Raw genomic sequence first — 14,199 nt, forward strand, 5'->3', positions numbered from 1 at the left:
TATTAATTTTGTTGGAAATATTGTTACCAGAGAAGGAACTCAAAACATTTTGTGATCTGAGTGCAGGCAGGAGTTAATGATTTCTTTATTTTATCACTGTGCATAAAACATGTATACTCAAAAAGATTGCACTGTATTCCCCACGACTAATTGCGTATTTGGTTTGTTTTAGGGTAAATATCCAAGTCTGGTTCTTGACCCTTGACTGTCGTCCAGCTTGATATGCCTGACTTTCACAACGCATTCAAAATTCATGGGTGATATACAACCCCAATTCGTATGAAGTTGGGATGTTGTGTAAAATGTAAATAAAAACAGTTTTAATGATTTGCCAATCCTTCAACCTCCTCAACCTATATTCAAATGTATACACCACAAAGACAAGATATTTAATGTTCAAACTGATAAACTTTGTTGTTTTTGTGCAAATATTTGCTCAGATATTTTGCTCATGCCTGCAACACGTTTCAAAAAAGCTGGGACACTGGTATGTTTACCACCGTGTTACATCACCTTTCCTTCTAACAACACTCAATAAGCATTTGGGAACTGAGGACACTAATTGTTGAAGCTTTGTAGGTGGAATTCTTTCCTGTTCTTGCTTGATGTACAACTTCAGTTGTTCAACAGTCTGGGGTCTCCGTTGTCATATTTTGCGCTTCATAATGCACCACACATTTTCAATGGGCGACAGGTCTGGACTGCAGGCAGGTCAGTCTAGTACCCACACTATTTTACTACGAAGCCACACTGTTGTAACGTGTAGAATGTGGCTTGGCGTTGTCTTGCTGAAATAAGCAGGGAGGTCCCTGAAAAAGACGTTGCTTGGATGGCAGCATGTGTTGCTTCAAACCCTGGATGTACCTTTCAGCATTGATGGTGCCATCACACATGCATAAGTTGCCTATGCCATGGGCACTAACACACCCCCAACTTTGTGCTGGTAACAATCTGGATGGTCTTATTCCCCCTTTGTCCGGAGGACACGACGTCGATGCTTTCCAAAAACAATTTGAAATGTAAACTCATCTGACCACAGCACACTTTTCCACTTTGCGTCTGTCCATTTCAAATGAGCTCGGGCCCAGAGAAGGCAGCGGTGTTTCTGGATGTTGTTGATGTATGGCTTCCGCTTTGCATGGTAGAGTTTTAACTTGCACTTGTAGATATAGCGACAAACTGTGTTAACTGACAATGGTTTTCTGAAGTGTTCCTCAGCCCACGTGGTAAGATCCTTTACACAGTGATGTTGTTTTAATGCAGTGCTGCCTGAGGGATCAAATAAAGTAATTAGTAATTTAACTTGGTTACTCAGCAAAGTAACTAATAGTCATTGGATGCCACCAGAGCAAGGTGACGATACTTAAGCTGAGCTAATGTCCACAAAATTGGCAATCGGAAAGTCTGAAACATGAACCACAGAAAAGTGGAAATAATTGAGGTCTGAAAAAAGAGTAAAGGGACTGCATTTACATAGCGCTTTTCCATCTGCATCAGATGCTCAAAGTGCTTTACAATAATGCCTCACATTCACCTGATGTCAGGGCGCTGCCACACAAGGTGCTCACTACACACCGGGAGCAGCTAGGGGATTAAGGACGTTGCCCAAGGGCCCTTAGTGATTTTCCGGTCAGGCTGGGATTTGAGCCCTCTGGTCTCAAGCCCAACAGCTTAACCACTAGACTATCACCTCCCCTCCCCTCCCCCCTGAGGTGGGGAGTAAAATAAAGAGTAAAAAGGATGGGAGTAAATGAGGTGAGGTTGCAAGTACATAGCCACATGATGTTGCACAGGTTTTCAAAATTTTACTGTGCCAGTGACTCAAGGAGACAAAATGAAGTTGTATTCATTCTAACCAGACACATGGCAAGTGATGTGCTTGGATACAACCCTGCGAGTGACTGATCAAAATCCAAGTAAAATCTCTCAACATCACCATTGTGTAAGTGTTTCACCTCACAGTGGAATCTGATGAAGACAAGTAACAAGAATTTTTTTTGGCCTACTGGATGACACAAAATGACAAATAATTATATTCAAAAATGAAAATAATTTTAAGACTGGGGCCTTTAGTGTCATGGTTGGACAGACAGAATTTCCAAACATCCCAGAGAAATTCCATCTAGGGGAAAGGAATGCAGTAGGGGAATGCAGCAGTTCTGGAGTTCTGCAGCAAACAAGAGTTCTGTATAAACCAGTATATACCAGTGTCCACTAAAACGTTCAGCCTCCATTGCCATTATTTAAATAACAAATAAGATATTGAAGTACTTGTACAGAATAATAAGAATAATCCTTTACTTATTGACTATCGCTACGCCAAACTTGTTTTGTGTGACATTTCAGACATGCACAGAATTACCTTTGATGTAAAACCTGTAGTCTGTAAAAAGTGGCGACGTACACGGATGTGTGCTGGAAACAGCATGCTGTTATTGAATTCCTCATTGTGGCGAGTTGTGCACCTGTGGACATTTATTGACTAGTGAGAGTTGTCTTTGGTGACACCTGTGTGGATGTCAGTGCAGTCAGGAGGTGGGCAAAGAGTTTGAAGGGCAAAAATCCAGCTGTGATGAGTCTGCATGGCCAGGCCCGTAGAGGGCGCCGCCTATCAGTCACAAATGCACAGCATCATGTGCAGGTGCGATGGCATAGTCCTCACACAGTTTTTGGAACACGGCAACACTGTCAACTCTGACACTGTGCAAAAACTACATGCATGTTTGAAGAGGGTTTTCTCCTGGAAAGGACATTTCTTCAGCATGACAATGCTTATCCACACACAAGTCGACTAACACAGGATGCATTACAGCGGCTCAGATCTTACTACAACTGCTGCTGTCCATACCGGATCTTGCACCCTTAGACTTTGTATTTTTTCTCAAGCTGAAACAATACCTGAAGGGACAGTGTTACACTAATGATGCAGACGTGCAAGCAGCTGTGCATCACTGGTGCTGAGAGAAGCCACCTGATTTCTTCACCAGTGGGATATAAAACTTGCCCGGAATTGGCATAAGTGTGTGGAAAGGGAAGGTGACTCCATGGAAAAGTAATGACACTACATGATAGAGAACTTTTCAAGCTTTAAGCAGATACACTATTCATGTGAGTAACTTGCTTATTAAGGAAATAATCACGTATGAGGCAGAACTTTACGCAGACCCTCATATTTCTGGATGTCTCCTGGAGGCCTATATTGCAACCAGATAGCCCATGTTTTTGTTTTTTCATGTGTAAAAGATAATGGAAAAGCTCAATACAGTCAGCTAAGGCGCTACAAGGAGCAGATTTCCACTCAGACGCTACGAGGGGCAGCTTTCCACTCAGACGATGACTTTGTGGCACAAATAAGAACTAAATTAGAGAAAATGACTCAACCAAGGAAACTATTGAAATACACTCTCAGCAACATGCAACAATCACTCCAATGTGAAGAACACACCCCAGATGAGATGTGTGTCCATATATGAAGTGTCATAGTAAAAGCCACAGATCAGTACCTCCAAAGAACAAAGGGACAACAGAGACTATCGACTTCATTGCGGATATCAAGTGAGAGAAGAATTGTAAACAACTGAAGAGCTTGAAATCACATGCATCAAGAGAGAACAAGACTGATGCTTTTTATTTTTTTTAAAGAGAGTAAAACAAAAGGCATGACCAAAGTAGTTAAGATGATCAAAGACAGCCCAGGAGAGTTTCGAGTAAAACTGGCATTTAGGATCAAAGTTGGGAAGGATCTGAGACAAGCATCTGAAATCACGGTCTGATTCAAGGAATATACATTAGATGTGTGTGAGACACCCCAAAATGCCCTCACTATTCCAGGAATCACCAAACAACCCAGAGGTGGCAGTACTGAAGGGTGAGATGAACGTGGCAATACAAAATCTGGCAAATGATGTTAGCAGGCGCTGATAAGCTTCCAGTAGCATTTTTCAAGGCAGTAAAATATGAAGCTGTAGGCGTACTTGCATTGCTGTGCAGGTAGGTATGGAACTTGGCTGGAAAAAATCAGAATAGAAACCATTGCCAAAAAAAAGAAAAAGTATGTGTATATATAATAATATATATAACTGTTGCCTCACAGCAAGAAGGTCGTGGGATTGCTTCCCACCTGTGGCCTTTCTGTGTGGAGTTTAGATGTTCTTGTGGGTTCCGTCGGGGTGCTCCAGCTTCCTCCCACAGACAAGACATGCAGGTTAGGTGAATTTGAAACTTTTGACCGTAGGTGTGCGTACGGGTGTCAGTGTGTTTGTCTGTCAATGTGTGGTCCTGTGATAGACTGGCATCCTGTCCAGGGTGTATACCGTCTCACATCCTATGACTGTTGGGATAGGCACCAGCCCCACCATGACCTTTTTGAGAGAGAGAGAGGGAGGGAGGGAGGTATGTGTGTGACGTTGACTCCGAAATTATTTTTCTCAAAATTAAATTACTTTTTCCTTAGTGCACTGCAAAAACTGTCCCTCTCAAAATAAGCCAAATAATCCAAAATCTAGCCAAATGGTCTTGTATTAAGCAAAAAAATCTGTCAATGGGGTAAGAAAAATTTACTTGGTTAAAATTCTCAAAATTAGTAAAATGTCTAGGCATCGAATAATCAAAATGTGCTTTAAAACTAGACATAATTCTCATTTTAAGATTAGCCTCTATCTTAAAATAAGGAAAACAATCTTGTTCCTTTGCTTGGATGATTTGAAATCCATTGCCTTTCATTGATACTGGTTAAATACAGCTTCATATTAACTGGAAAAAAGTATGAAGAAAAAGTGAGATACATTTTCCAAAATAAGACATTTTTTCTTATGTAAAAATATGCTTGACAAGATTATTTTTCTATTTAGACAAAAAATAAGTCACATTTTCTTTAAACAAGTCTCTCTTTTTTACTTTCTTTGATAACAGTTTTTGCAGTGTGCTCCCTCAATCATTCCATCAAGTTTGTTCCAAATCAAACCAAAACTCTTTGAATTCTATTGTGTATATATATACACACACACACACACACTACCGCACATGGGTGTAATAAAGATTCCCCTTTTATCAATACATTTCTGAAGAACACCTTTTCCACAAAATTCAGACAGACTGATCACAAAAAACCCTACTCAGAAATAAAATGAAACAACAAATCACAACATAAAATATGCATTAAAAGAGAGCAGCCACAGAAACTCTCATAAATATTAAGTGAGCGCACCACTACACGAAAGAGCATTTTTAAAAATGAGCCATCTCTTCACCAGTTTACCCATCTGTTAGTGTTCTTCCTTTGCAGAACTCTTATTATAAGATACATCAACTCAAATCTCAGCGTCCCTCACCTTCAGACATCTGCTCAGCACCAGTGCGTGCATTCACCCTCCTCGAGCTGGTCTAAGATCAAGCTGAGCATTGGCTGTGATTTCCATCACGTATTTAAGCACATAATGGTTGCAGCCTTGGTGGACCATGCTCAAGAAGAGGAGGCACAGTTCTTTGACAGAGGCCTTCAGGCGCCTGCCACTTTCTGATTGATTTTTCCTTACTCAGACTGTGAGAAAACCTAATGTGTTTGTACATTGCCGTGAGCATGACCACTATGTTGAAGGCTCTCACAAACACACATAGAGGCTCCGCCTGGACAAAAAAGGACATGCAGACAATTATTTTTAATCACACTGGTACATTCAGGTGTAATTGTGTGTGGTCGTACCTTCTGACATTGCAGCAGTGCTTTGTACAGTTACCAGCAGTGTGCATTTAATGGAGATTAATAACAGTGTGTCCACAGAAGAGAGTGGACTGTGACAGCATGGTGTTTATCTTATACTGTTCGTGACACCACCACATATCTTGAGTTTACTTCACAAGACTTCATTATTCAGCATTAAACTGCCAGCCTCTGGGCCGTGCTCAGTCTTGCCACAGTATAATATTTTTCTGAATATAATAGAAATTACAGCTCTGTACTTTGATCAGTGTCATAAATATTGAAGAATTAATGTCTGTTTGTGTTTACCAAACATGGAGTCAGGTTTATTTGGACATAATAAGCATTTTATAAATGATTGCGGTACAGAGGTGCCACATTGTACTAAAAATTATGTTTCTGGCATACTTAGTTTTTGCAGTTTTCTTTTAAACACCATGCTCACTGACTTTTGACTTGTTTTCTTTCCTTTATGTGTCATACAGTGCATCTGGAAAGTATTCAGACTTCACTTTTTACACATTTTGTTATGTTACAGCCTTTTTCCCAAATGGAGTAAATTCTTTTTTTCCCCTCAAAATTCTCGACACAACACCCCAAAACATCCCTGCATCTTCCCAAGTGCAGGATCAACAGACTGAACACTCCTTTGTCCTTCAGGCCATCAGACTGTACAACTCCTCAGTTGGGGAGAGGAGGAATGACAGGAAGACAGGTCAGGAATGAGAGGAACAGTAGCAGCCAGTAAACCAGTATTGATCAGTATGTCTGGTTTTTATAGTTTTTATTTGTATTTATATTTAAATGTGCAAACTGTTTTTCTTTTTACTTTCACGTTTGATGCTCTGTGTGCTTCTTACCCTGTGTGCTGCTATACAATGCTGCTGGAACCTCAAATTCCCTGAGGGAGTCTTCCCAAGGGATCAGTAAAGTTCTGCCTAATCTAGTCTAATCTAAATGACATGAAAAAATTTTTTTTTTTTTTTATTTTGCAAATTTATTAAAAATAAAAAAGAAATCACACGTACATAAGTATTCGCACCCTTTGCTCAATACTTTGTTGATGCACCTTTGGCACCTTTGGTTTTCACTCTTGGTGAAAACTTGCTCCAGAGTGCTCTTGACCTCAGATGTGGGCAACGGTTCATCTTTCAGCAGGACAGTGACCCTAAGCACACAGCCAAGATATCAAAGGCTCTGTGAATGTCCTCGAGTGGCCCAGCCAGAGCCCAGACCTGAATCCCTTTGAAAATCTGATTGAATAACCCCAGACAGCATATACAGTGAGGAAAATAAGTATTTGAACACCCTGCGATTTTGCAGGTTCTCCCACTTAGAAATCATGGAGGGGTCTGAAATTTTCATCTTAGGTGCATGTCCACTGTGAGAGACATAATCTAAAAAAAAAAAAAAAAAAAAAAAATCCGGAAATCACAATATATGATTTTTTAATAATTTATTTGTATGTTACTGCTGCAAATAAATATTTGAACACCTGTGAAAATCAATGTTAATATTTGGTACAGTAGCCTTTGTTTGCAATTAGAGGTCAAACGTTTCCTGTAGTTTTTCACTAGGTTTTGCACACACTGCAGCAGGGATTTTGGTCCATTCCTCCGCACAGATCTTCTCTAGATCTTTCAGGTTTGGAGTTTCAGCTCCCTTCAAAGATTTTCTATTGAGTTCAGGTCTGGAGACTGGCCAGGCCACTCCAAGACCTTGAAATGCTTCTTATGGAGCCCCTCCTTAGTTGCCCTGGCTGTGTGTTTGGGGTCATTGTCATGCTGGAAGACCCAGCCATGACCCATCTTCATTGCTCTTACTGAGGGAAGGAGGTTGTTTGCCAAAATCTCACAATACATGACCCCATCCATCCTCCCTTCAATACGGTGTAGTCATCCTGTCCCCTTTGCAGAAGAGCACCCCCAGAGTATGATGTTTCCACCCCCATGCTTCACGGTTGGGATGGTTTTCTTGGGGTTGTTCTCATCCTCTAAACATAGTAAGTGGAGTTGATTCCAAAAAGCTCTATTCTGGTCTCATCTGACCACATGACCTTCTCCCATGCCTCCATGGATCATCCAGATGGTCACTGGTGAGCTTCAAACGGGCCTAGACATGTGCTGGCTTGAGCAGGGGGACCTTGCTGCCCTGCAGGATTTTAAACCATGACAGCATCATGTGTTACTAATGTAATCTTTGTGACTGTGGTCCCAGCTCTCTTCAGGTCATTGACCAGGTCCTCCTGTGTAGTTCTTGCAAAATCGCAGGGTGTTCAAATACTATTTTCCTCACTGTATTATGGTCAATGACCCATAAGGCATTGGTTCCCAGTGTTTGTAGTTGTATGTTTGTAGTGTTGTATGTTTTGCATTTCTGCCTAGCCTAATCACATTGTCCCACGAGTTGATTGACTGAATATATTTGACCAAGTTACGTAAGTACGAGTGGAGTCAGGTGAAAATAACACAATCAGATAAAAAAAACCTTCCCAGCATAAACCTTGCAATGATCTTTCATCATTAAGTAGCCCTGCTTTTTAGTTCGAATTGGACTACCTGAATCAATTTTGAATCAGCTTCTTCAGCCACTTCTCTAAGACAGTGGCTCCCAACCCTGTTCCACAGGAACCTCCTAACCTGCACATTTCCCATCTTTCCCTGCTCTGCCAGTAGCTAATTAGCACATTAAAGGACATGTCGCACGGTTTTTTAACATCCCAGTTAGCAACACAACATCAGAGTACTCTTGATTGTAAGTCTCTCAGTGCACGTGCTCATAATTAGTGGTCTCTGATGTTTTTTATTGCTCTCCCTGAGGGAGTTAACAGGTGCATTTCTCAGCCTTTCTCAGCATGTGACATACAAAGCTTTCCTTTGAAAGCGATGGCTCAGATTTACAGAGGAGATGACACACTTCACCGTCAAACTCTTAAGTTTTTTCAGACTCTGTTGGATTTTGGAATCTAAAGTGTGGTGACACGCTATTTGTCGCAGGATGTTGTTTTACTGTCACCATGATCGTGGACATGGACAGTCTCCCCACACTGATTTTACAGGCTACCTGAACATGCAGACTTCTTACTTGCGAAAAAATCAGAATACATTATTTTCAGGAGATAATGGACTTTCTATCTAACGTGCCACAATCCTGAGAGAACTTGAACTGAAGGCAGCGCTGCTGTGGGACATATGGCTGGCGATCGCTTGTGCGATCCGTACCCGAGGATGAGTGGACATGGACATTTTGTCTGGCTGGTGAATCGATCTGTGTGAGGATGATCGGACTGCGGGCAAAGTGTGCGTGGGGCTTCTTTGATGGTGTGGAGTTTTTATTTGGAAATCTTTAAAGCTGGGTGAGTGGCTTATTCATTTTTTGTCATTTTTTTGCTTTGTTTTCTCTTCAGTGGTGTTGGTAGGCCTTTTTTTATTTTACTTTGAGAGAGTCTTTGGGATTTTGTATGTTGAGGTGTGTGTGTGTGTGCGTGTGTGTTTGCAGCGCAGCAGCGCCCTGGTTTAAAGTGCACCTCTCAGCTGGTTTACTGCTGCTTTGAATATATGGCTGCTTCACAGTTTTAACCCGCACGTCAGCTTTTTTTTTTTTTTTGCCACTTTGTACATGGACGTGAATTGTCACCATGATGATGTTTTTAACAGACTGATCACAGAGATATATATTTTTGGATTTTTCACAGTTAAATACAACACTTACTGTATAAGTGTTTTGTTTTGATTTTAAGATGCTGTATTTATGACTAATGACATGCAGGTGCAGTAAATCTGCTCACATCTCCTGCTTTTACTGTGACTGCATCAAAATGAACAGATTTCACTTAAAAACGAGTCATCATAACACGACATCACACTTATGTAAACTTTGTAATTAATCTGTGCCACAGTACTTAACGTTAATAGGTACATTCCATTCAAGTGCACACTGGGACCCTTCTAATAGGTACATCATCTGTCGGAAACACAGAAATACTCAAGTTTTTTTTCCCGGAAGTCTCCATAGCTGTTTGTTGTGAATGTTATATTCTTTGAAACCGGTCACAGAAGTGCACAAAGTAATCCCGGTGGATCATCGAATGGTCACTAACAGCCTAAATCTAAATTGTTATGATTTCAGTTCCACATGTCCTTTAAGGAATCTGTTAGTTCTTGATTGGAAGAGCACACCTGAATGAGGTAATCAGATTTTGGCAGAGCAGGGAAAGTCTGCAGGCTAAGAGGTCACTGAGGACCAAGGTGGGGAACCACTAAGGCAGAGGACTCAAACTGATTCCAGAAAGGGCCTAGAGGGTGCAGGTTTTCTTTGCAACCACCCACTCCACCAGGTAATTTCACTGATTAATATCACTTTGAGCAGATGGAATCAGTTAATCTGTGAAATCACTTGGTAGAGTGAGTGGTTGCAAAGAAAACCTGAACCCTCTCTGCCCTTTCTGGAATGAGTTGAAGACCTCCGAACTAAGGGACCATCAGAGAAGGATCATCCAGTAGCACTCACATCCAGCTCTCTGGGCCATAACCTGAATTTTGTGCCGTTCATTTTTCTGTGAAGTAAAAGCACAATGTGTCACAGCCAAAAAAGAAGGGATAGCTCCATCGTGGTCAGCAGGATTTTAGCAGCCATGCAGCTGTCCTGGGTTCATTCTGTGAATGCTTATATTTTGTGAACTAAGGTCCAGGTGAAGGATTTATCTATTTGGACTGTGCATTTCAGAAACAGCCTAATCCCAAGCATCATTACATCATGTGCAGTGACTGACCAGTCCTCCTGCAGCACAGATCCTTCTCTCCCTACCTCTGCCCACCATTTATCCATATTCCCAAGGTCAGTTGAGTAACATCCTGACAGTGCTGATAATTTGATAGATGGACATTCCTGCTTTGTTGGACCGCATCCCTGTGATGCAGAATGGATAACGAAGTGCACACTGACTGGTGATCTTATTGGGTAACACTAGGTTAAGTCGTGGTGCAGCAGCAGATTGTATGACAGGATAAAAGAAGGCGTTGTATTAAAGCATTACAAAAAAAAAAAAAAAAATAGAATCAGGCTATCCAGTTTATGACAGATTCAGATAGTACTGCATCCCCAATCACAAAAAGTGGGGATGAAAGGTGCTCCGCCCCACCTTTAGAGTAATGGTCCACTTTGAAAACATTTTACAGTAATAATAAGTGGACTGTATTTCTATAGCACTGTTGAGGGCAGCTTTTCTGCACGTTAGGGTTTTAAAGGGTGAAGCCTAATTTGTGTGTGTTTTCAAATTTAAGCAGAATAATTGTGTTTACTTGAATTCCTCTCAGATTTGTTTAATTTTTATAATTGCAGCTGAAACGTAATCGCTGTAATATGTGCTGCCTTTCATAGCAAGAACAATCATTTCAAGTATCCCCCCCCCCCCCAAAAAAAAAAAAAAATCAGGAGCTTGTCAAAATGCAAACGCTACAGTTAAGTGATACACTCATTATTTATGTAATCCTGCCACAGTCCTGCAAAGCTTGATCATTGACGATTAAAAACAAACAAAACCTACTTTTCTCAGAAAATAATTAAATATTTTTAAATTTAAAGAATACCCAACGACTAGGATCACTCAGTTTCAGCTTCACCAAGCACACCACCAACGGCATGGGTGCAAACTATATCATTTGGGTAAAAGCAAAGGTGAGCTCTCTAAATGTAGATTCCCCCCCCCCCCCCCCCCCCCAATAAACAGCCTATAATTAATTCCATAGTTATTACAGTCCCATTTTCATCTTTACATTTCTGTGTCTTTGCTTCCTCTAGTGCGCTACCTGCTGAGGAACAACGTGAGTCCAGACCTGTGCAATGAAGAGGGTCTCACTGCCCTCCATCAGGTAAGTTTGTCTGTCTCCACCTGCACGCCTTCGCTTTTGTCTTTATTTATAGTCTTCTCACTCTTTGACTACAAACAGCAGGTATCTGTTATACATCTGCAGTATTACTGAACATATCCATTATGCCACTCACCAAACATTTCGAAATCTGTGAGCTGGTGGAAAGCACATAACGTTAAACACAAATTTGAACAAAGTAATTAATGCTTGAAATGTCAGTGTTAGGGGAAAAGTATCCCATTTTCTTGCAGGAAATTGATTTCAAGCCTATTTTCATTAAATTGCATGTGCGGTAATCACAGCTTCCACCTCCTGCAAATCAATGCTGCAAATGTCTGGTAATCAATTTTCACTCAACACTCCTGTTTTCATCAGATTATTATGCATCATTTGCGCACTCACCCTAACAAATGTCCCTCTTTTCTTTCATCTATGAGACCATTTCTGGCACTACATCAGAGCACAGCCAACTTAATATTTTGTTTAAGCTCTATATACTGTTTGTAGAAATGAAAAAGTTATCGAGCACAAGCTTCAGTCCAGGTCCCAGTCCAATCAGATTACTGAGCTGAATTTAAAGCACTTCTGCAGGATGGGAACTGTTTGTGTATTTCAGGAAAAAGGTTGAATCCTCACAGCATAGCTTCTGCAGTTGCTGCTGATCTTGCAGGTTTGTGTGTCCCATGTGGGAAATGCTGACTAAAAAACAAACAAACTAGAACATCTGACTCTTTTGTTTGTCCCTAAAAGCCTGATTCTTTCTCAAACTTAAATATTGAACTTTGAATTCTGTTAATGTGGTTTCTAATAACACGTGAAGGATGTAATCTATACAGTTAAGCCACTTTGACACTTTCACGAATTTTGACTCCACACTGCAGCACAGTTCGTCGTGCCAATGCGTGTCATTAGATGGTATGCTTGAAAAGCCACCTTGACACTTGTACAGATTTGGGTTCTTTGTTGTCTGTTGGTTACCTTTAAGCTGTACACAAATCACATTTAGTGTACATCTCAAACCTGAGAGTTTGGTCAAGTTGTAACTTAACAAGATGAGCTTGTTCTTATCATTCCAGTAAAATTCAGCTCAGGTTTTTGCTTTTCAGTGTCACCATGATTATTAAAGATTCATTTTAAATGATCACAGAAGGTAGGTTGTAAACATAAGCGGTGCATCAGGCCGATGTAGACATAATGCTGCGTTCACACCGGGCGCGACGCGAGCGACTGCAGCCACAGGTTGCCATGTAATCCCTATGTAAGGACGCGTTTTGGCGCCAAACCACGCAGCGCGACACGATGGACGCGAGTGAAGCGATGCGAGTGAAGCGATTTTGAGCATTTTGCGTGTTTGTGGCGCGATATTGCGTCGTGTCATGTCGCGTTGCCCTCCTCCCCAAGTTCAAAAATCTGAACTTTTTTGTCTCGTCGCGCCGCGATGACCAATCAGGGACTGAATATGTAGTGACGTGGAGATGTCTGGAGTTTGACTGAAGATGTGAACATGTCCTGTATCTGGTAGCAGCCTGTGAGCAGGACTTATGTCTCTTTTGTCCTTTATTTCACAATCACAGAGTTTTTGGAGCGAGCAGCAACCCCACAGCAGCGGGGAGCGGAGTTTCTTTTTATTTTTATTTTACGTGCGCGTGCGCGAATCGTCCTGGAGATTATTTTACTTATTAACTACACAGCTGTATAATAAAGCAAATTGGCTGGTTTCTAAACACAATTATGACAGAGTTTTTGGAGCGAGCAGCAGCCCTACTTTCAGCAGCGGGAGAGAATATTTCCCGCTGCTGAATAGAGAATATTTTTCTGTAGAGAATATTTTATTAATTAACTACACCGATGTATAATAAAACAAATGGTGACTGGTTTCTAAACACAATTATGACAGAGTTTTTTGGGGGAAGAGCCAGCTGCAGCAAGCTGCGGAGTTTCTTTTTTCTTTTTTTTTTAATTGTTTACATGTGCCCGCGTGAACGGGACAGTTGATCCTCAAACTGGGTCCCACAGAGGTGGAAGGGCCGCTGAAAGCGGCCGTCACCCAGACACAGCTCCTGCAGCAAATAATGATACTCTCTGTATTGGGAGCTTTCCACAGCAACTCACTCCGTGTGATCAAGGTCCGTCATGTTAGCTTGACTGACAACCGGAGCCGGCGAGCGGAATGGAAGCTCCTCCTATTTGATGACACACCGGGGCGAATTTTCTCAGCGAAAGTCCACCCAAGCAAAGCGACACACCGGGCGAAGGAGGCACGTCCGTCGCCGTGAATTTGTAGCGTCTGATCGCGCCCGGTGTGAACGCAGCATAAGAAGTGAAAACGCACAGACTCGTGGACATAATGATAACCATCATGGACATAATGATAACAATCAGAAAAAAAAAATTGTATTTTTGAGTGGAGTGGATTTTTTTTTTCCCCCCATTTGAAGTATTTGATCATCCTTTGTCTCCTGTGTTCTCTCACTTCTGGATTTCACATCTCCTCAGTTGTATTGTTCATCTGACAGTTTCTTCACTTCTGTCTTTGCTCTTTTCACTGCACTTCCACTCAAAAAGGCTTTTTTTAAATCCCACTCTCAACTGCTCAAAGCCCTGCAGAGTGGCAGCCATATGAACAGTGGA

The 14,199-nt window shown here is 41.4% G+C and overlaps 1 protein-coding gene across 1 annotated transcript in view; it reads left to right on the forward strand.

Annotated features, from left to right (window-relative positions):
- ppp1r16b (protein phosphatase 1, regulatory subunit 16B) overlaps positions 1-14,199 on the forward strand; it is a 181,853-nt gene that overhangs the window by 44,411 nt on the left and 123,243 nt on the right. Inside the window, exon 2 of the mRNA XM_034166111.1 lies at positions 11,498-11,568. Coding sequence (XP_034022002.1) covers positions 11,498-11,568 — 71 coding nt within the window. The remainder of the gene's footprint in view (positions 1-11,497; positions 11,569-14,199) is intronic.

The sequence above is a fragment of the Thalassophryne amazonica genome, chromosome 3 (genome assembly GCF_902500255.1).
Source record: "Thalassophryne amazonica chromosome 3, fThaAma1.1, whole genome shotgun sequence".
Taxonomy (NCBI): Eukaryota; Metazoa; Chordata; class Actinopteri; order Batrachoidiformes; family Batrachoididae; genus Thalassophryne; species Thalassophryne amazonica.